Source organism: Neolamprologus brichardi, chromosome 10 (assembly GCF_056152115.1).
Source record: "Neolamprologus brichardi isolate AB-2024 chromosome 10, ASM5615211v1, whole genome shotgun sequence".
Classification (NCBI taxonomy): Eukaryota; Metazoa; Chordata; class Actinopteri; order Cichliformes; family Cichlidae; genus Neolamprologus; species Neolamprologus brichardi.
The window spans coordinates 460320-483233 of record NC_142113.1 but is presented as its reverse complement, the minus strand read 5'-3'; the positions used below and the strand labels follow the sequence as shown (position 1 = coordinate 483233).

Sequence of the window (22914 nt, the reverse complement as noted above, 5' to 3'; positions counted from 1 at the left end):
ATACCAGGTTTCTAGTTCTGACAGTTTCCAGCTGATGTACACAACTGGGCAGTTGACTGCCCCTTATCTGCTGACGGCAGGCCTCTGCTTTAGGTGTTAGTCTGCAGGATAAAAGAGAGGGAAAGGTTTGGTGTGTGGAGCAGTGGTTCCCCACAGAGAGCCTTCTTCACCTTCAAGAAAGGCATTTTGCTCTGCTCCATCCACTGGACCAGGTCTGGGGTAACCTTTCAGATGAAGTCAGTTAAGGGCCTTGTTGGCATCGCAAAGTTCAGAAAAAAACACCAGGAATTGCCAGCCAGGCAGCCCTAATAGGGCTGAAATAGTGGAATAGGTGAATTTAGTACCTCCAGCTTCAACTCATCTCAATTATTTAGCACACTCGCCACATTGAGGTGATATATTTGTGTGGCAGCTCCTCTGTCTTACTGCACCAACTTGTGGTCAACATCCCCCACTTGCCATGTGACCAAATCTTAGAAATATGGTATCTAACCAGATTCTTACTCTGGATGGCATTACCTTGGCCTCCAGTAACGCTGTGAGGAACCTTGGAGTCATTTTTGACCAGGACATGTCCTTCAATGCACATATTAAACAAATATTTAAGACTGCTTTCTTCCATTTGCGCAACATCTCTAAAATTAGAAATATCCTGTCTCAGAGTGACGCTGAAAAACTAGTTCATGCATTTATTACTTCCAGGCTGGACGACTGTAATTCATTATTATCAGGAAGTCCTAAAAACTCACTGAAAAGCCTTCAGCTAATCCAAAATGCTGCAGCAAGAGTCCTGACAGGGACTAGAAAGAGAGAGCATATTTCTCCTGTTTTGGCTTCCCTTCATTGGCTTCCTGTTAAATCCAGAAATCAAAATCCTGCTCCTCACATACAAGGTCTTAAATAATCAGGCCCCATCTTATCTTAATGACCTTGTAGTACCATATCACCTTATTAGAGCACTTCGCTCTCGCTCTGCAGGCCTACTTGTTGTTCCTAGAGTATTTAAAAGTAGAATGGGAGGCAGAGCCTTCAGTTTTCAGGCCCCTCTTCTGTGGAACCAGCTTCCAGTTTGGATTCAGGAGACAGACACTATCTCTACTTTTAAGATTAGGCTTCAAACTTTCCTTTTTGCTAAAGCATATAGTTAGGGCTGGACCAGGTGACCCTGAATCCTCCCTTAGTTATGCTGCAATAGACGTAGGCTGCCGGGGATTCCCATGATGCATTGAGTTTTTCCTTTCCAGTCACCTTTCTCACTCACTATGTATTAACAGACCTCTCTGCATTGAATCATATCTGTTATTAACCTCTGTCTCTCTTCCACAGCATGTCTTTCATCCAGTTTTCCTTCTCTCACCCCAACCGGTCGCAGCAGATAGTCGCCCCTCCCTGAGCCTGGTTCTGCCGGAGGTTTCTTCCTGTTAAAAGGGAGTTTTTCCTTCCCACTGTCACCAAAGTGCATGCTCATAGGGGGTCATATGATTGTTGGATTTTTCTCTGTACCTATGAAGCGCCTTGAGGCGACTTTTGTTGTGATTTGGCGCTATATAAATAAAATTGAATTGAATTGAATTGAATTTAGTAGATAAAGGTGAATGGCTTAAACATGAATTGAGCTGCAGTTTGGGGAAGGTCTCGGAGGGGACTGGCCGCGGCTCCTGGGCATGGCAGATCCCCAAAGAAGGCATCCCCTAAAAGCAGTAATAACTGTGCTTTACAAAGGTCAAAGACCTCTGCAGTAATATAACTGGTAGTCAGGCTAGCGAAGATAAGTAGCCCATGGCCTCAATAAGGTGGTGGAGGATTCCATAGAGTGGAGCGGATGAGCTCAAAAAATTAGGAAGAAATTGCAGGAGAAGAGATCAAAGGAATTTCAAAATTACGAAAGACCTCGATAGATGATTAAGGGGAACCCTTCATCATGTAGCAACATGACTTGACTCGGAACTGAAGCTCTAACAGTGATGTATGCTGGGATTTTGAGACTTGAAGTAATGGCTTGAGGGGTCATAAACGCTTAAGTGAGCTTGTCTTGGAGCAGAAGATGGAGAGGGGGTGCCTGGCTGGTTAATTTGCTTTGGGTAAGGTAGCAATAACTACTGTGCCGATTTCAAAAGGGACGCCTTGAGGAATTATGCACATGGTGGAGTTCAGATCGCTTAATAGGAGCGATAGAGGACAGAACCCGGCACCCCAGTGACAGTAGAGCAAAAAACTGGTATAAGAACTTGGCATCCCGGTATCAGGAAGTTTTTTGTTTTTGTTTTGTGCAAACGACAGATGGCAGACAACTGACATCCTGAAGGCAGAAGGGTTCCCTGCTGCTTTTTGCAGTGATAGCTGCAGAGAAGCTTATTGCTGCATATGAGGGACAGAGAAATAGAACCTGGCATCCCAGTGCCAAAAGCTTGCTGCTGCATTTGCAAATACGTGAAGAGAACCAGGCATCCTGATGTCAAAAGAATTCTGCTTTGTTTGCAAAGGAGGGATAGAGAAAGAGAACCTGGCATCCTAGTGCTATAAAGCATGCTGCTGCATTTTGTGAATGATGGATATAGAAAGAACCTGGCATCCCAGTGCTAAAAGGGTTTGGTGCTGCTTTTTGCAATTATAGATGCAGAGAAACTGGCAACTCGTTGGGAGAGAAGCTTGCTGCCGCGCTTGCGAATGAGGGAAGAGAACCTGGCATCCTGGTGCCAAAAAGCATGCTGCATTTCCCAAAGGAGGGATAGAGAGAAGGGGAACTGGCAACCCGGTGCCTTTTTTTTTTTAAACATCTGTGCAGAGAAAGTGGCAGCTCTGTGGTAGGAAGTTTGCTGCTGCAGTTTGCAGATGATGGATATAGAAAGAACCTGGCATCCCAGTGCCAGAAGGGTTCACTGTAATGAACCCTTCTGGCACTGGGATGCCAGGTTCTTTCTTTATCTATCATTCTCAAATGCAGCAGCAAGCTTTTGTACCAATGAGTTGCCAGTTTCTCTGTATCTGTATGATGTCTACTGTCATTTCTTCTCTTTATTGAGCAATTCATTCAGGACAGTGTAGCCACTGTCAGGAATGAAATGTACATAATAGTTTAGCATCATTGTTCAGGTAACAATGAGTGTATGGTAGTTCAAAAAGCACTTGGTCCATAGCCTTTTGAAATAAGCCTGGTGATGATGTTATCCCAAAGGGTAAACAATTAAAGCAGAATAGCTCTTTTTGAGTAGAAACTGTCAACTGCTTCTTTGAATTCTCTTCTACATCAATCTATAGTTAGGCATTTGATAAGTCTAACTTACTGAAGCATTGGCCTCCTGCAAGGGATGCAAACAGGTCCTCAATGTGTGGAATTGGGTACTTATCCATGCAGAGCTGTGTTGAGAGTGGCCTTGAACTCTCCATACAGTCTCACTGTGCCACCAGGTCAGCAGAGGGCAGCACAGTTGGCTTTAGGGACAGAACCATGGATGATGTCCACTGTGATTCTTGGATACCATGGACAGTTCTCACACAGAGTCCCTGTAACAACTACTCCTGCACCTATGAGTTTGTGAGGTCTCAGAATTCTGAATTATCTGGATGACTGGCTGGTCTGTGCAGTCTCAGAACAATAGTCTTGCAGCCATGTAGTTGTGCTCTTAGAACATGTCCAGCCTGTGGGTTGGCTTCTGGTCACAACTTTTCTAGGTATGACTCTGGACTCCAACTGGGCCACTCAGACATTGGCTTGACCTCTTCAGGCTACACTTTTGGGTCAGCTGGGGAATGCTCTTTGCCTCATGGGCCTCGTGACATGTTCGGCAATGCCTTCTGAGCTTGGGCCTTTGCCCACAGCAGTGTCATCAGGCAGGGACTTTGGTGCCACAGAGGCTCCACTGAGCTCTCCACTTTTGAAGGTACTCTCAAATTAGAGCAGGGTTATATGTTGGATATAAATGTGTTGGAGCTAATGGCTCTGTTCCTTGCACTCCAGCAGTTCCTGCTAAGACTGGGAGGCTATCATGTCATCACCAGTACAGACAGCACAGTAACTACAGTCACAGCAGCCTACATCAACAGGAAGGGGGCCTAGACTCTAACATCCTCTGCAAGCTGGCAACCAGGTTGTGACAAGCCAGCTCCTGGTTTGAAGGAAACTCCTGTCTTAGGTGAATGGAACACTATTCTCCACTTTCCCACAGACTGCTGTGTGGCCCCTGAGGAAAAGGCTCCTTGCCTTGTGGCTACCAGAACTGGTGGTACGAACTATGCAAGAGTCTATGCAAGAGCCCACTAGGACTGCCTACTTGTATCACTGGGGACTGTTTGGCTCCTGATGCATGGCCCACCAGATGGCCAACCATGAGGCTACAGTGGAGATCATCCTGCAGTTCTTGCAATCCTAACTGGAGGCATGCAAATCAGCAGTTACCCTGCGAGGTATTGTGGCATTGATCAAGACAAATTATATTGGTCACTCACCTCCAGCTGAGTGACCGATATGATCACTCATCCGGAGTGAATCAGAGGTGATTCATTTCCACTCAGTGGTAATGAATCATCTCCCAGTTTTAAAAGGTGCCCAGAGGGCGACAATTCACCAGTCTAGATCCCCACTTCCCCTATGGGATTTGGATTCAGACCTTTGTGCACTTCACCAACCTGCCTTCAAGCCTCAAGGATGCGGATTTGAACTGAATTTCCCTCAAAACAGCTGTTCTGATAGACATAACATTTTCCAGAAGGATTAGTGATTAGTCCATAAAGACTGTTGCAGGTTTTTACTGGAAGCAGCAGGGTTTATCCTCCGTTCCAACCCTACAGGCCAACCCAGGGCAGAAGACAGCCTGTACCAGGCTGCTCTGTGCCCTGTCTGAGTCTTGACAGAGTATATTAGGGGCACTCAGACCATTAGGAAGACTGATCAGCTTTTTACCTGTTTTAACTTTGGAGTCCTGGTAGACGCTTGTCAAAGGCCAGACTGTCTCACTGGGTTGTAGATGTCATGCAGCAGGCATATATATTTTTGGGTACTTCCTTCCCATTCATTTCCCATGCATATGGAATATGTAAAAGAAGAGATATAGCCTCTTACTCAGAGAACCAAATTTACAATGTAACCATACAATTCACAAAGAGCTATTAGCTATTAACTTGGTATATCTCAGCATGGTGTGTCATATATCCTAAAACAATGAGATAACTGGACAAGTAGAAGACAAAACAATAGTGTACAGGAGATGAAAATGGGTCAAATTGATCTCTTTATGAAAAAGAAAAACATCCAGTGAAGACTTGACACGCGACCTGAGATATGTATCTGCCCCTTCACTTGATCCATCTACTATTTGTTGAAGTCGCACCAGAAATAATCTCAGTGCAAGTCCGGCTGTCAACAAGCCATTCCTAACCCTCTCAGGCTCAAATTAAATTTTTTTTTTGCTAATGCACAACCAAGTCCTGCAGTGGTACTTCTGAGTAAAAAGAACTCATAAAATATATATGTGGGGTAATCAAGTTGTTAGTTTTTAACTGTTGCAAATCGGCAATGCCTGCCTTGAGAGGGTTAAGGAAGGGAAGCAAGGGAAATACCTGAAGTATGCCAAATTACACAAGCGATGGACTGAAAATCTGTGGCAACAAATCTTACAGAGTGATGAGTCTACATTTGAAATTTCTAGTTCAAATCATTGTCAGAATCTACAGAGGGCAAAGGAAAATGAGTAAAACAGTGATTATCTGCAGCCATTTGTAAACACGGTGGGGGCTCAGTCATGGTTTTGGGGGTACCGCCAGTGGTGTTAAGGATCTTGTTATAGTTTATGGTATAAACACAAAAGATACACCAAATGCTTGAATTTAGATCCGCAATGCAATTCAATACCTTCTGGAAAGCACCTAATTGGCAAGAGGTTTGTTTTTTAGCATGAAAATGATTCCAGAAATCTTGCCAATACAGTAAAAGCATACCTGGAAAGAAAAAGACAACGAAAGACCACCACCTATGGATTGGCCTCTCCAGATCCCGGACTTCAATATTACTGAAGCAGTGTGATCGAGAATGGAACACAAAGTAGCCACCATCCACCATCCAAAGCTGTGCTTTGGATCTCCTTCCACAAACCTGCAAGCCTGGACACTATTCCTGTAAACTGCTTAAAGACAAAGAAAGCTTTCGTAAAAGCATTCCACCCCCACCCCAATTTTTTACTGTACTGTACTCATAAGAAACTCTTGTCCCAGAGCTTTTGGACAGGATTATGGTAAGGTTGTGCAGTGGCAACTGGGTGAGAAATGGAAGTTGTTGAAGAAGTGTTAAAAATGGAACATAATATAAATAATATAACATGCGTAATGCCTCTGAACTATTTTTTGTCTGTTTCTTGACAGAGTATGAAATTGAGCGGTCCTTCTTCTTGAGGATGAAGTGTGTTCTTGCCAAACGAAATGCAGGGCTGACATGTGGAGGATATAAGGTATGTAAAGCCAGTGGATGACAAATCTGCCAACAAGGACACCAAAGTTCAGTGGGTGCGTTTGTTTCTAATTTCTTCCTATCTTGGTTCCTTTGGGACATGAAAATAATTTTCCTATTGATGATTTTCCAGTCCTTTTTAAGCATAATTTTTTAACGAAAAACAAAGACCCCTTCCTTTGTAATAGATTTACTGATTGACTAACTGACTTGAATGTTCATGGTGTTTTGAATACAGTTCAGTGTATAGATTGTTCACAGACACACCGCACACATTGTGTGTTTGTGTCTTTAATGCTTGGATGAAAACCCATGTCTGCATGTACATCAATAAATGCTCTGTCTAGTCCCTTGAGATACTCTGTCAGGTTTTTACTCCAGCTGCCTTCATTGGCTTTTTGTTTGTGGGTCTCTCTGCCTTCAGTTTCATCTGAACTTATTGAAAGCAATGCTCCTTTTGCTTGAAATCAGATGACTTACTTTCCATTAACATATATTCAATTTTCTTGCCTTGCAAAAGTCTTGGTTTGCTTTTGTAGTATGCTATAGCACACACGCTCCAGGGAACTTTAAAGCACACTTTTTGTCCTATTTTGTCTCTATGAGCAAGCACCTGGTAACAGTAGGAATGAAAACCTCAATTTTAACAGGAAGAGGCCTCCAGTAGAACCAGGCTTAGGGAGGCAGCCATCTACCAGTTGGAGGCGAGGGGAGGGAGACTGGACAAAAGACATGCTGCAGAAAAGAGCCAGATTAATGATAATGAATTATTAAATGCAGTGTGATGTATAAACACATAGTGAGTGAAAAAGGTGAGTGAATAAGAAACATGCATAACTAAGGGAGGATTCAGAGTCACCTGGTCCAGCCCTAACCATATGCTTTAGCAAAAAGGAAAGTTTGAAGCCTAATCTTGAAAGTAGAGATAGTGTCTGTCTCCTGAATCCAAACTGGAAGCTGGTTCCACAGAAGAGGGGCCTGAAAACTGAAGGCTCTGCCTCCCATTCTACTTTTAAATACTCTAGGAACAACAAGTAGGCCTGCAGAGCGAGAGCGAAGTGCTCTAATGTCCCCATCAGACATGTAATCAGATTACTTTTTTCAAGTAACGAGTAAAGTAAGGGATTACTATTGCAAAAATGGTAATTAGATTACCGTTACTTTCCCATAGGAACGCTGCGTTACTGCGTTACTAAAACCGTGATTTTTTTGCGAGAATGTCTCATGACAGTGACGTAAGCGAGTGCGACGTTGGTGACAACAGCTGTGTGCAGATCAACAATGGATCATATATCGAGTGCAGAGAGAGTATGAGCGTGCAGCGTTTAAAGCGTGGAAGTACTGACCTTACTTTGAGTTTGATTCCATAAAAAGTGACAAAAACATTAGCGAAGAAGAAAAGAAAACTTCTTTTTACAGCGAAAAAAACCCCTAAACTTCCAAGTAAGCACCGAGTAGCTACGACGTAATGGGAAACTCACAGAGAAACTGGCGGATTCTTCCACTGACCGCTGCGGCACGCCTGCACCAGGGTAACCCTCCGCCTACCCCACTCCTGCTTTACAGGTGAAAATAGAGCAACAGGACAGCTGACTAAATAATTAATTACTTTTGAAAATAAGTAATCAGTAAAGTAACGGGATTACTTTTTGGGGGAAGTAATCAGTAATTAGTTACTGATTACTTTTTTCAAGTAATTTGACCAACACTGGTCCACATGCATGTAAATGCTAAACAAACAGTTAATTATAAGCTTACTCATTAATTCAAAAAGCTGCCGTTTTCTATGTAAGGAGTGCATGAATGTCAAACATTCTGACACTCATTTACACTGAAATGGATGCATCAAGGGCAACTCGGGTTCCAGTATCGTTCCCAAGGGTATGCAGCCTGGAGGAGTCGTGGAGGAGGCATGTGTTAGGTTAAAAGCACTTTCCTGTGTGTGTGTGTGTGTGTGTGTGTGTGTGTGTGTGTGTGAATAAGGCTTGTAGTAAGACAGCACTTTGTGTATTTAGATGAGGTGCTATATAAAAGTGCTATTTCAGTACCAGTGCATGTATCATTTTATTAAACCCCTCAAATTAAAGCTGTAATTCTATACTTCAATATTATTCTGATAATTTGAATAATTACATTTTATAAAAATATTATAAAATTTATATTGTAGTAATATAGAAATAAAATTGAAATATTTACATATTAAAATATTGAAAATATTAAATATTTATTACCATTATTACTACTACTATTGGAGCGGCACAGGAGGGTTGTTTTTTAATTGTTAAATGAACACATTTCACATTTCATTTTTGAGATACTGTATGTCTGAGAAGTTAACTTAAAAGGGGCACAATCAGTGCATCTGTGGCACACATGTTTCTTGAGCATCCTCACTAGAGCCCAGATCAGATCCGACAAAAAGGAGCATGTGATCCACATGAAATGCACCCAAATACGAAAGCTGCATTTCACAGTGGAATCTGGGTGACTGTGATTTGAACATTATGGTTTGTTAAATGATAGTTTGCTACTTGGTTAAACAATGAAGTTTGATTTGGAAAAGTCCCAGCTCCTTTTGAATGCATTGACGTTTGTTTCCTACCGTTGTTTCCCAGGTCATCCACTGCAGTGGCTACCTGAAAGTGCGTCAGTACATGGTGGACATGGTGCTCTATGAATCATGCTATCAGACTATGGGCCTGGTAGCAGTTGGACACTCCCTGCCTCCCAGTGGTATCACTGAGATCAAACTCCATACTAACATGTTCATGTTCAGAGCCAGCCTGGACTTCAAGCTCATCTTTTTGGACATGAGGTAGGAGACATGTTGAGAAGGTGGGTAGATAAAGGAAAACCATGACATTATGATATTCTGTCACCTGTTAAAACTCATCGTCACAATAAATGAGCAACATAAAGATAAATCTAGTAATAAGGATTAACCCAGGTATAATACATTAAGCAATTAAAACGATATTCACTTTAAAAAAATATTGGTATATAAGCTTAACAAAAAGCTATTTTAGAACATTTTAGGGCTGTTAAATGAACATTATGATTCACTTCCAAATATGAATGTTCAACTCAGCCCTGACCTGTTATTCTTTCCTGGGGAGTCAGGGTGGCAGAGCTGACAGGCTACGAGCCTCAGGACCTGATAGACAAGACGCTTTACCACCACGTTCATGCCTGTGACATTTTCCATCTACGATACGCTCATCATTTATGTAAGTTTAGATATTTTCAGTGATATTTATGGTGGAGGATGGAGTGACTTATGTGTGAACATTTGTGAGGAGTTTAAAACATTGTCTTTGATTTGTATTTTGCATTTATAGCTTGATTAATGTTGTGTGTATTTGCCTTGACGATGAAAAGTAGTTCAATCTGGTACAATGTTTTTGTGCATGGTTACTGACAAATAAATAATAATTTTAGATGCTAACTAAATTAAAAGAACTAACCTAAAGATAATTACATAGGGAGATTTGACCAGTTTATCTCTGTGTTTACTACAGTGCTGGTGAAGGGTCAGGTCACCACCAAGTATTACCGCTTGCTATCAAAGCATGGAGGTTGGGTATGGGTGCAGAGTTACGCCACCATTGTCCACAACAGCCGTTCTTCCAGACCTCACTGTATTGTCAGTGTGAACTACGTCCTCACGTGAGTCAGCAGCCTCCTTCTAAAATGTAAAACCTGCATGAAACAATGCAGACTATATACCTGTTTTATTGTACACAGTGACATTGAAAGCAAGGAACTACAGTTATCTGAAGATCAGAGTCAAGTCACTAAGTGTGGTGTAAGTCTCACTTCCTCTCAGGACCACAGCAGACAATTCAGAACCAAAGCAGTCAAGATGAAGACCAAACTAAGAGAAGCTCCCTATCTTGAGGTAGGACTTCCACGTGACCTAGTAATTATTAAGATTCCAGAGAAATATAGAAATAAATGAAATATTTCCTACCTTTCTTATAGCAAAAAATAATATATCAGTTTCATTACAGAAATATTAATATTGCAAACTACAAAACTAGGGAAACTGTGTTTGTGTGAGCCACCATACCAACTTTACTTTTAAATCACTTTAAAACAACCAGAAAGGACCAAAGTGGTGTACAGTAGAATAAATATAAGACACAGTAAAAAAAACAAAACAATAACAACACATATTTGCTCATACAAGCGTAAAAATAGAACATCCATACATCTTTCACTTATCGGGTGGCGGGGGCAGCAGCTTAAACAGAGAAGCTCAGACCTCCGTCTCCCCGGTCACCTCCTGCAGCTTGCCCGGGATAAAACCAAGGCATTCCCAGGCCAGCCAAGAGATATAATCGCTCCAGCATGTCCTGGGTCTGCCCCGGGGCCTCCTCCCAGTGGGACTCACCCAAGAGGCGCCCAGGAGGCATCCTTGTCAGATGCCCGAACCACCTTAACTGGCTCCTTTCGATGTGGAGGAGCAGCAGCTCTATTCTGAGCCCCTGCCGGATGGCTGAACTCCTCAGGGCCACCCACCCATTGGAGAAGGCCTTTCCGCCGCTTCTATCCATGAACTTGTTCTTTTGGTCACTTCCTATAGCTCGTGACTATAGGTGAGGGTAGAGACGTAAATCGACTGGTAAATTGAGAGCTTCGCTTTTACAGTCAGCTCTCTTCACCACAATGGACTGGTACAGCATCTGCCTAATAAGAGAAGACCAGACCTCCCTCTACCCGGCTACCTTCTCCAGCATGTCTGGGGGAACACCAAGGCATTCCCAGGCCAGCCGAGAGATATAATCTCTCCAAAGTGTCCTGGGTCTGCCCCGGGGCCTCCTCCTGGTGGGAGATGCCCAGAACAACTCAGCCAGGAGGTGCCCAGGAGGCATCCTAGTCAGATGCCCGAACGACCTCAACTGGCTCCTTGCGATGTGGAGGGGCAGCGGCTTTACTCTGAGCCCCTCTCGGATGGCCGAACTCCTCACCCTATCCTATCTGTAAGGGAGAGGCCAGCCACCCTTCGGAGGAAGCCCATTTCTGCTGCTTGTATCCGCGATCTCGTTCTTTCAGTCACCACCCACAGCTCGTGACCACAGATGAGAGAAGGGTTGTCGGTCAACTGGTAAATTGAGAGCTTCGCTTTTACACTCAGCTCTCTCTTCACCACGATGGACCGATAGCCGCATCACTGCAGTTGCAGCACCAATCCATCTGTCAATCTCCTGCTCCCTTCTCCCATCCATCCATCCATCCATCCATCCATCCATCTTCTTCCACTTATCCGGGGCTGAAATGTGGGAGCAGCAGCCTAAGAAGAGAAGACCCCGACATACTTAAACTTCTCCAATTGGTGCAGGAACTCCTCCCTGACCCGGAGTGGGCACTCTATCCTTTTCTGACTGAAGACGTTAGCCTCAGATTTGGAGGTGCTGATTCTCATTCCCACGGCTTCACAGTCAGCTGCCACCTGTTCCAGTGCGAGCTGGAGGCATCACCTGCTGAAGCAACAGAACCACATCATCTGCGAAAAGCAGAGATGAGATTCTGAGACCACCCAAATGAAAGCCTTCTGCCACTTGGCTATGTCTAGAAATTCTGTCCATAAAAAGTGCGAACATAATCTGTGACAAAGGGCAGGCCTGGTTGAGTCCATCGCCTAAGTTGGTCCGACTTAATGCCAGCTATGTGGACCAAGCTCTTGCAACAATTGTTGGGCCACCCCATACTACATGCCGCATTTCCCATAGGACACTCTGAGGGACATGGTCAAATGAGTTCTCCAAGTCCATAAAACACATGTATACTGTTTGGACAAACTCCCATGCACCCTCAGATATCCTTGAGAGGGCAAAGAGCTGGTCCAGTGTTCCATGACCAGGACAAAAACCGCATTGTTACTCCTGTGTCCGAGATTTGACTAAGAGATGGACTCTCTTTTCCAGCACCCTGGCAAAGACTTTCACAGGGAGGGTTAGGATTGTGATCCCCATAGTTGAAACACATCCTCGGGTCCCCCTTCTCAAAGATGGGAACCACCACCCCAGTCTGCCAATCTCCTCTGTGAATCGCTACCTTGATTTGGTGGAGGGGTTTGTGAGTACCAGGGATCCCGGCGGCTATGTTGTTGGGGGGCTTTTGCCACCAGTACGGTCTCCCATGGCAAATTGGTCCTGGGTGAAGGACCAGATAAAGAACTATTCAAAACACTCTGAGTATAAGATCAAGGGAACAGTTCACCCTGCCAGCGATATGGTTACTGGTGCCCTGCCCTGGAGCCAGGCCAGAGTCAGTGCATGAAGTTGAGAGGTAGCAACTAGATATAGTCGGGCTCACCTCAAAGCATGGCTTGGGCTCTGGAACCAGTCTCTTTGAGAGGGGCTGGACTCTGTCTCAGTCTGGAGTTGCCCTGGGTGAAAGGCGGTGGGCTGGGGTGAGGGTGTTAAATTGGAGCCCTGTGGGACCCCACATGAAGGGGAGCAGAGGAGGATATCAACAGTGCATCTGGAATCTGGATCTGGGGGCGATCGTGGCTCAAGAGTTGGGAGTTCGTCTTGTAATCAGAAGGTTGCCGGTTCGAGCCCCGGCTTGGTCAGTCTCGGTCGTTGTGTCCTTGGGCAAGACACTTCACCCGTTGGTGGTCAGAGGGCCCGGTGGCGCCAGTGTCCGGCAGCCACTGTCGCCTCTGTCAGTGCGTCCCAGGGCAGCTGTGGCTACAATGTAGCTGCCATCACCAGTGTGTGAATGGGTGGATGACTGGACGCTTTGGGGTCTTTAGGGCGCTATACAAATACAGGCCATTTACCATCTGGAAAGCATTCTACTTCTTCCACATTTTGTCATGATACAGCCTTATTCTGCAATGGATTAAATTAGTTTTGACCTTAAAAGAATACACACAATACCCCGTTTTGACAAAGCCCAAAACATTTGCTTTGAATTTTTGCAGATTTCTTAAAAATAAAAAGAACAAAACCATAACATGTACAAGTATTCACAGCCTATGCACGGAAAATGTTTGGCATTGAGTCTTTGGTACTCTTGGGGGCCGTGGATGGCACAGTTGTCCTGGTTCCATCTCTTTCTCCTTCCAGGTTTTTGGGGGCATCGCTACAGCTTCACACCCTCATTATCAAGTATATGTGTGATAAAGACACACACACACACACACACACACACACACACACTCTCTCTCTCTCTCTCTCTCTCTCTCTCTCTCTCTCTCTCTCTCTCTCTCATTATAGGTAGCCGAGTATTTTCTAATTTTTGTGTTCCAGGTGCTGTATGTTTGGAGGGTTTTTTGTTATATTTTTATTTTATTTATTTTTTTATTTTTTTAATATAGCCTCTATATTATTTTTTGTCTTGCCTTATACATCATCATACTATACATCATACTGTACTACATATAATGTAATAACTTAATTAAATAGAAATGAATTAATAAACAAATAAAGATTCAGATGAACAAGAGTATTCATAGCTTTTGCTCAGTACTTTGTTGAAACACTTGTGGCAGCAATGACACACTCATATCTTTTTGAGATGTAACAAGTCTGGCAAACCTATTTTGGGGGAGTTTCTTCCATTATTCTTTGCAGGACCTGTCAAGCTCCATTAGGTTGGATGCAGAGCATTGGTGCCATTTTCAGATCTCTCCAGAGATGTTCACTCAGGTTCAAGTCTGTGCAGTGGCAGGGCCACTTCAGGACATTCACATAGTGATCCCAAAGACACTTCGTTGTTATCTTGGCTGTGTGCTTAAGGTTATTGCTGTGTTGGAAGCTCTGGGGCAGGTTATTAAATTCCCTTAAATTCATTTTTATGTATATAGAACCAGATCACAACAACAGTAACCTCAAGGCACTTTATACTGAAAGGTTAAGATTCTACAATAATACAGAGAAAACCATAACAATGAGATGACCTTTATAACCCAGGAAGGAAAAACTCTTAAAAGGAAGAAACCACAAGTAGAACAAGGTTTAAAGAGGGGTGGCTATCTGAAAAGACCAGTTGGGGATGATGGGAGGAAGATGGGATAAAAGACACAGTGTGGAAGTGAGCCAGAGATTAATAATGAATAATGATTAAATGCAGAGTGGTGTATAAATACATAGTCAGTCCTTTACAATATAGAGCACCTTGAGGCGGCTGCTGTTGTGATTTGGGAATATATAAAAGAAACTGAACTGAACAGAATTGAATTGCTCTAATCTATGTAAAAAAATATGGTGCTAAACTGAGGTCTAGCAGGACAAGCACAGAGATGAGTCCACTGTCAGAGGCCATAAGAAGATCATTTGTAACCTTCACTAAAGCTGTTTCTGTGCTGTGATGAACTCTGAAACCTGACTGAAACTCTTCAAATAAACCATAATTTCTGCCACCTCAAAGGTCCGTTGTATGTAGCCCATTATTAGAGATGGATTGATCAAAAGTTTAAGACCACTTGAAAAATGTCAAAAACTCATATTTTGCAATGCTGGATCTTAACAACTTGCTAAGATCCATGTTAAAAATATGAGTTTTTGCCATTTATCAAGTGGTCTTAAACTTTTGATCGGGACTGTACTTAAGATTGAAGCATCAAGGATGTTTGCAAATAACAATTGGACTGGTTCTTATATAGTACTTTTCCACTACGAGCACAGCTTGCCTTAATCACCCATTTACCCAATTACTTTTTTCTATGTCAGTACTCCTAACATTCACACACATTCAGACTCTAAATTGGGGTTAGTATCTTGCCCTAGTCTGGCATACAGACTGGAATTGAACCACCAACTCTCTGATTAGCAGGCGACCTGCTTTACCAGCTGTGCTACAGCAACTCTTCACTGCTGACTAATTATTGTTTTTGTTGCTCTGTCAGTTGTCAGTTGTTATAAATTTAAGTCTTGTCTTATGACAAGTCCTGCTTTGGGGTCCACTTCCTGGCTGCATGCCACACAGTGGTTATATTACAGTCTCCCAGTTCCTGGTGATGAAAAGAATTCCCAGAGCATGATGCTGCCACCAAGTTTCACTGTACGGATTTGTGGTGAGCGGAGCCTGGTTTCTCCAGACATGACACTAGAAAGTTCAGTCTTTGTCGTGTCAGACCAGAGAATTTTTTTTCTTATGGTCTGACAATCTTCTAGTGCTGTTTGGCAAACTCCAAGTTAGCTGTCATGGGCCTTTTAATGAGGAATGGCCTCCTTGACCACTCTACCATACAGGCCCTGATTGGTGGAGTGCTGCCGAAATGGTTGTCTGGAAGGTCTCCTCTTTCCACAGATCAAGCGGAGCTCTGTCAGACTGACCCTTGCATCGGTACAACCCTGTCTTGGAGTTCTACAGACAAGTCCTTGGACTTCATGGCTTGGTTTGTGCTGACATGAACTGTCAACTGTGGGACCTTACATAGACAGGTGTGGGTGTAACCCTAGTTACTAAGGGCTTCAGTGCATTATCATTGAGGTTGACTTTTTTTTTCATTATCAAGTTTAATTAAGTAAAATTATTTTTTAAATAACTGAAGAGCCGGTGTTTATGATGTCCCGATGGTCTGTAAAGTATACAGTTTGGGGGTACTGCCTCCTTGCATTTTACCTGAAGCAGCTATGGAGATCAAGAAGGGGGGGGGGGGAGAGAAAAAAAGTCAAGTCCTCCAAGTGAGAAACGTTGTTGCCTTCTTTAGTCGGATTTTGCTGAGGAAACAAGCTGCCAGGCAACTGTTGTTTAGTTGGAGGAGAGTTTTATTATTGCTGTGATTCTTCTGGTTGTGCTATGACGCCGCACCGTCGCCTATTTGAGGGTTCAGGAGAGCCCGTTTTGTTGTTTACTTTTCTCAGGTTTTCTGGGTGTACCAGTCCAAAAATGGCGAGCCACCCCTCCAGGATTTGTTGAGATGATTGATCTGAGAAGAAACTGAAATTCTTTGGACAAGCCATGAACTTTACAAATTCCACTTAAGTCTCAGGACAGAGTTGCACTTCACTGCTCCTTTGCACATTCTACAAGAAGAGATTTTATTGCTGGACTCACACAACTTAGAGATGTGGGCTGAGTCACATCCCCTGGGGGTGTATTCTGTTTATTATTTTGTTGATGTAATTGGGTTTTTTTTTATTATATATGTAAGTGATTATTCATGTTGAGATTATAAGGTTGTGAAGAAATGCAAGTTCATCAAACCTCGTTCTCTGAGTGTTTCATTAGTCATCCAGTTCGCTCTAGCAGTCGAACCGTTGCAGGTGGTCCAGTACCCATGAAAATATTCAAATCTGTATCCCAACTATTAAAATGTGTTACATGTACTTTCCAATCCAATTACATGTAATGTCCAATCAACTGAATTTACCACAAGTAGACTCTGATCAAGTTGTAGAACATTTGATAGATAAACAGTGGAAATAATGTACGTGTTATGTTTTTGTTCTTTAATTTTAATAATTTGCAAGACTTTGAAGCAATTCTTTAACGTTGTCATTGTGGGGTATTGTGTGTCGAATCTTGAGATGAAAAATTAATTTTAGAATAAGGATTCAGTTTTATAATATGACAAACACTGAAGCACATGAAGTGCTGAATACTTTCTGAACTAACACAGAATGTTTTACCCACCGACAGTGAATAAGTTGAGATGTAATTTAAGCTTCTGCTGAATTTTACACAGAAGAGCTTTGATCCTGATGATTACAGCGAACAAAGACCAATTCAAACCATTTTTGACTTACAAGGGATCTAGTAGGAAAAAGATAATCAAATATTTCCCCGTATTGTCTTACAGAGCTACTTTGATAAATACTGAAATAAAGTGTTATCCTAAGATAGTAACCTTCCCTGTATTTTTTATGAACATCAGAAGGCTCCTCGCCCCTTCCAGCCGGACCTCTCATACTGCTCGTCACAAAAGGGGATGTTGAAAGACAGATCCCTGTACCCAGTGACCCCTTGCAGGAACACGAGAACCAACCTGAGACCTGAAGGAGTTAAGGTGTCCTGCAGCCCCACTTACAATCTGACTCCCCATTACCCATCCCATCATCAGCATCGGAACGTTCAGAGCCAGCTGCCCAGCTCAGTTCCCTCCTCTCAGCTATCTCAACAAATCATCGGCTCCCTGCACAGTAAAGTGGCTGATGGATGGAACATCAGCAACTCTACAGCAGCCAACAAATACAAAGGTTAAGTTTTTATTTAATTTGATTTATAGTCTAGGTTTCTATGATTAAATCTCATTCTAGATTTTGTTTTACCATATTTTAACTACTCTCACCCAACCCCACTTCTGTTAAAACCACCTCAGTAGATTTGCCACTGTGGGGACCTAACACTAAACCATTTGTGGTGGAAGCAGCCTGGGCGTCAAGGATCACTGGGCAGGCAGGACTCACTTTTACAGCTCAGTGATTTTATTTACAGTGATAAAAAAATTCAAATCCACAAAGATGTTCTCCCAAGAACACAATAGCTCATTGCTCTCTAGCAAGGGTCTCTCCAATACAATCTGTACACAGGGAAACGGGCAAGTTTCTCTCTCACAGGCAAGTGGCAAAAACAGTGGTGAAGGAGCCAGGTGTCACTAGCTGTTTGAAATATAATGGTCCAGCGAGGACTGAGGGTTTGTTGCTACCTTAAATAGTGGCTATAAACGAGGACATCAGGAACAGGTGGACAAGGCGAGCAGTTCAGGAGGTTGAAGAAGGATGAATTGATCAATCTGGCAGGAGAAGAGGAGGTTTCGCTGGAGGAAGGTCTGGCTAAACCTGCAATTGCGCTGCACCTAATGGAGGTTTTGCGGCCAGAAGTGCGGTTAAAGCAAAGGCGACGTAGAAAATTGGTGGAGGAGAAACGTGACAGCAAATAATGGAGCAAAAGGATGGAAAGAGTTGAAAGAGGGAAGGGACTTGCCTGGAGAGATTAGGTAAATGAGAGGTGAAAAAAGCTAAGGAAGCCGAGGTGATGATAGATTCGATCTGAGCTCGTGTTTTTATGCCTTCATTTGATGAAGATGCTGTTGATGTGTTTTTTGAGATGTTTGAAAAAGTTGCTATAGATAGTGGGTGGCCTGAAGACAAGTGGGCTTTGATGGTTCAGAGCAGTAGCAGCGCTAGATGCCACTTTTGAAATATGACGCCTTCTTATGGTAGGTGTTCTGGAAACTTACCGCAGGCAGTGACGTGAGCTGGGGAGACAACCAAGTGAGTCTTATTTGGATATGTGGCACAGACAGGAAGTTGCTTTGCATTGTTGGATAAATTCATCTCAGGCTTTTGGTCATCATCATAAGTTAAAGGACCTAATGTTGTTGGAGCAATTTAAAGTGAGTGCTCCCAGGGAGGTTGACTTTTATCTCAATGAATGTGATGCTGTGAGCCCCCGGATGCCACAGAGTTGGACGATTGTTATGAAGTTGCCCATGGATTTAAGGTGGGGGTCAGTCTGGGGAGGAGGAGAGTTAATGAGGATGGTCCATATGGTCAGGGTGGAAGCAGGACCTGGCACCCGTCAGGACAAGAAAAGAGTTTGATACAACAGCCCAGTGGATCAGCTCTATTCCAAAGTAGGAGCCAGAATTCTCCTGCGGAGCCTCGTTGTTATTGGCGCCATAAATGAGGTCACAAGAAAAATCAGTGCCCTGGTTATCAAGAAGGCAAAATAATACCAGGCCGGTAGGTCTGTAACAATAGCTCGGGAGTCTCTCAATGAACTACAGGGATATGATGGATTTATGTCTGAGGCCACTGTCTCCCACAGTTCACCACTGTGCGAGGTGTAGGAGGGGTCAAGAGATCCTGCAGGTATACAAGCTTTACCTGAGATCTGAGCTGGTTACAGGCTTTGTAATGTAGCAGAGTCACAAATCTCTCCTTTAGATCTATCGATTTGATTATGGCCAATGATGTGGCCTGGGTTAAAGTTGCTCTGTCTGTCAGTGATTACCCAGTCGATTCCCCCAAGACAAGAGAGCTGGAGCTGGAGTTTCCTGAAGTTTTTCCTGCATGTGTGGCCCCCCTGTGAACCACCCTTTTACTAACCTCTCTGATTCCCTATTAAGCACTTGGAATGGCTGTGATGTGCAATCTGTTGATGGGGATAAAGCATGTGGTGGTATAGGTGATGACCCAGGAATGGGTGCTCTTCACAGCCGTCAGAAGAGATAAACTGGTCATGTGAGTAAAACATGAGGAGGACCCTCTGAATTGGGAGTCTCTGGTGCAGATGCAGCAGAATAATCCTCCCCTGGAACATGCTATGAGGTCAGCAGTAAGTGCAGGAGGCTAAAGATGTGCCAAAGTGTTACTATTTTCACAATGACACATTGTTCAGGAAGTGGAGGCCTCCTTCTAGGCCAGCTGATGAGGACCGGGCCACAACAGAACAAGTCGTTTTGCCAAAGTGTTGTCGCCAGGAGGTTTTGCAGTTGGTGCATGCGTCATTGTTTGGACACATGGCTGCAAAGAAAACCTTGTAGAAACTTAGCCAACACCTATATTGGACTGGTTCTTATATAGCGCTTTTCTACTCATCTGAGCACTCAAAGCGCTTTACACAACTTGTGCATTCACCCATTCAGACCCATTCGCACAAGCACATCTCTCTAAGTGCTTCATAGCTAACATTCACACACATTCATACTCCGATGGATGCATCGGAGAGCAATTTGGGGTTAGTATCTTGCCCAAGGATATTTGGCATGCAGATATTGGCCTAGTATGTCGAAAAGCCAAGTGTATCTAACCCAGTAACACCATTACAACTTTTTCCAGTTGAGGATGAGCCTTTTGCTCACATAATGGTTGACTTTGTTGGCCCTTGTTGGAGCCAGGCTCTATGCAGAACAATCTGTACACAGGGAAACAGCAGTTAAGTTTCTCCCGAAGAGGCAAGTGGTGAAAGTTGGGCTTCACAAGCTGTTTGAAATATAATGGTCCAGTGAGGACTGAGGTTCTGGAGTTCTGGTTCTGAACAAATTCCAGACTACACAAAACAAGTAGGAAGTCCATATTGAAGCCAACAGAATAACTTTTTGTAGTCTGGTGTTTTTCTGAATTGTTCTGTGTTTTCCAGGTTAGCCAGCTGATGCTATTCTGAAATGCATTCGGTCCTCTTGATCTCTGCAGTGTTACAGATAGGCTTTCAATGGCATTGCCACTCGCACCAACAACAGAAAGCTGTAGCTTTAACTTGCAAGTAACAGTGTCCACATTCATGTCCAGACAATTCATGTTGTTTTCAGAATGGAAGAATGTTAAACTAAAGCTTAGTCTGCAGTAGTGAATGCAAGCTCAGGAAAACACGCATTTGTCAATAACATCATAGGTGGATTCATTAAAACACTAAGTGACAGTCTGACATCTTATGAATGACACTGTCATGTCAGCCATTCAGCAGAGTGCTCGTGTCATTTTAATTAAGGTGCAAGTCAACTTCTGAACATGTCTTCTCTTTAATAGGGCCTGTACTGGCAGCTGACCGTAGGTACCAGGATGATTGTCCCAGTGGAACGAACCCTCTTTCAAACAGCAGGCTAAAGGACGAATTCTGTGAACATTACACACTCGTCCATAGCAAAGTTTGTCCACATGTCCAGCCTCATGCCGCAAAGGGGAGTAAAGCTTTAAACCAGGACATGCAACATTATGCAAAAGGTGACAGGGCCCTGGCTTGCCCTGTGCTCAGCAGCCTGGTACTTGGTAAAGGTGAGCATGGTGGCTTGTTGCATGGCATAGGCCAGTCGCTCCCTGTGCAGATAGTGCTTGAGCAGAAGAAGATGCTCTGTATGATGGAGACCCCCTACAGTCACATTGCTGCAGAATATCATCAACCTGCTGACGACCAGCAGCAGTTTGGAGCTGCCACGGAGCCACAGTCCAGATCTGCAGACGACACAAGAATGCTGACAGGTGTAGGAGCTCCATATATGTCTTTAAACTTTCATCAAGTCTTGGGCAAACCTGGTCCTATTAAGGCCTCCCCTTTTGCCTCACTGAGCAATATAACAGATGGCCGTTGTTACCAAGGTAAAGAGATGGTGTCTTACAACTGTACTAGCCAGAGTCCCAGCTCCAGCTCATCTCCTGAGAGCCACAGAGAGACCCCACACTGCACTGGCACATCTGTCATCATCACGAATGAGAGGTGACCCAGGAAGAGAAGCAGGCTTTATCCGTGTCTGCACACATAGCTCTGACACTGCAGCTGAAAGCTTTTTTTCTCCCATCATGTTAAAACAGGTTTAGAACTTTTCTGTAAAGCATATGTAGTAATGCAGCGTTTGAAAGTATTTTATTTACTTTCTACTGAATAAACGAATGAATGAATTATTTGATCTTAACATAAACTTAAGACTTAAAGATGGAATAAAGATGTCTGAATCATGTGATCAGAATATTTGAAATGCAAATATTACTACTGTTACTTCAGTCATTTCACAGCAGGTGTGTTTGTCCATGTGTCACTTCCATGGGAACATGTCTGTGAAGCCTCTCAGTCATCCAGGTCATCGTAGTCTACGGAGCTTGCAAAGAAAAGCGTCTGGACTTCTTTAAGTTGCTTGAAGACATTTCACCTCTCATCCAAGAAGCTTCTTCAGTTCTAGGGTCAAATTGTGGAGAGTCCCAGATTTAAGCCCTGTGGGAGTTTCCCCCCCCCCAAAAGGGGCAATGGACCCCCTACCTAATCACACGAGCCAAGGTGTGAAAACGGGTGTAGGTCAGTTTAGTCTTCAGCTCATGTCATTGTTCACCTTCATTTCTGAAACTCTTGAACTTGTTGTCAAACTGGTAAAGTTTGATGTTTTTAGTCTGCCTGTTTTAGCTGTGCTGTGTTTGCTTGTGCTGCCATGAATACTGCAGACGTGCTGTGAATTTTCATATATTTATTGCATAGCTGAAATTATTCATTAAAACTCAAAATATGATAAGTTAGCGACCAACACAGGATGAAACACTATTAAAACTCAAATCTGTGACAGAAGACTTTATTGATATTTGATTTCACTGTTAACAGCTTGTTTCAGGGTTTGGTTTACTCATATAAATCGAATCACGTTGGTTTGTTTATGATAACACTCATTCGATGGCTGAATAATGACGACCAAAAACCTAAAAACATTTGCCAAAAATTATTATTATAAGTATTCTGGTGTTCAGCATTTTAACCCTAAATATTAATATTTGTCTGCTTGTGTTTTTTCATCCTTTGCACTATTTTTTTTTATAAGCAATAATTTTCTGTGAAAGCAATCAAATTAAAGTCAAGCGTAATAAGCCGGGTTTGTAATATTATATTATTCAAACGAGGACTGGTGTAGCTTTGGAAAGAGACTGGTTTGTTCCTGTTTCCTGATGGTGTGTTTAGTTAACCTGTTACTGACCGGAGCTAACTTTGTACTGCATATTGCTAATTTAGCCAAACACTTTCATTCCAGACTGTACCACACTATTAACCTGCTTCACACCAGCATGTCAGTAACATTTGTAATTTATCAAAAATTACATAAA

General features: G+C 43.2%; 1 protein-coding gene across 1 annotated transcript in view; it reads left to right on the top strand.

The window, feature by feature from the left end:
- Positions 1-22914, top strand: part of sim2 (SIM bHLH transcription factor 2) — a 41165-nt gene extending 18251 nt beyond the window's left edge. The window contains exons 5-11 of the mRNA XM_087846979.1: positions 6355-6440; positions 9055-9254; positions 9560-9666; positions 9958-10105; positions 10184-10337; positions 17271-17592; positions 20866-22914. Coding sequence (XP_087703105.1) covers positions 6355-6440; positions 9055-9254; positions 9560-9666; positions 9958-10105; positions 10184-10337; positions 17271-17592; positions 20866-21554 — 1706 coding nt within the window. The 3' untranslated portion in view covers positions 21555-22914. The remainder of the gene's footprint in view (positions 1-6354; positions 6441-9054; positions 9255-9559; positions 9667-9957; positions 10106-10183; positions 10338-17270; positions 17593-20865) is intronic.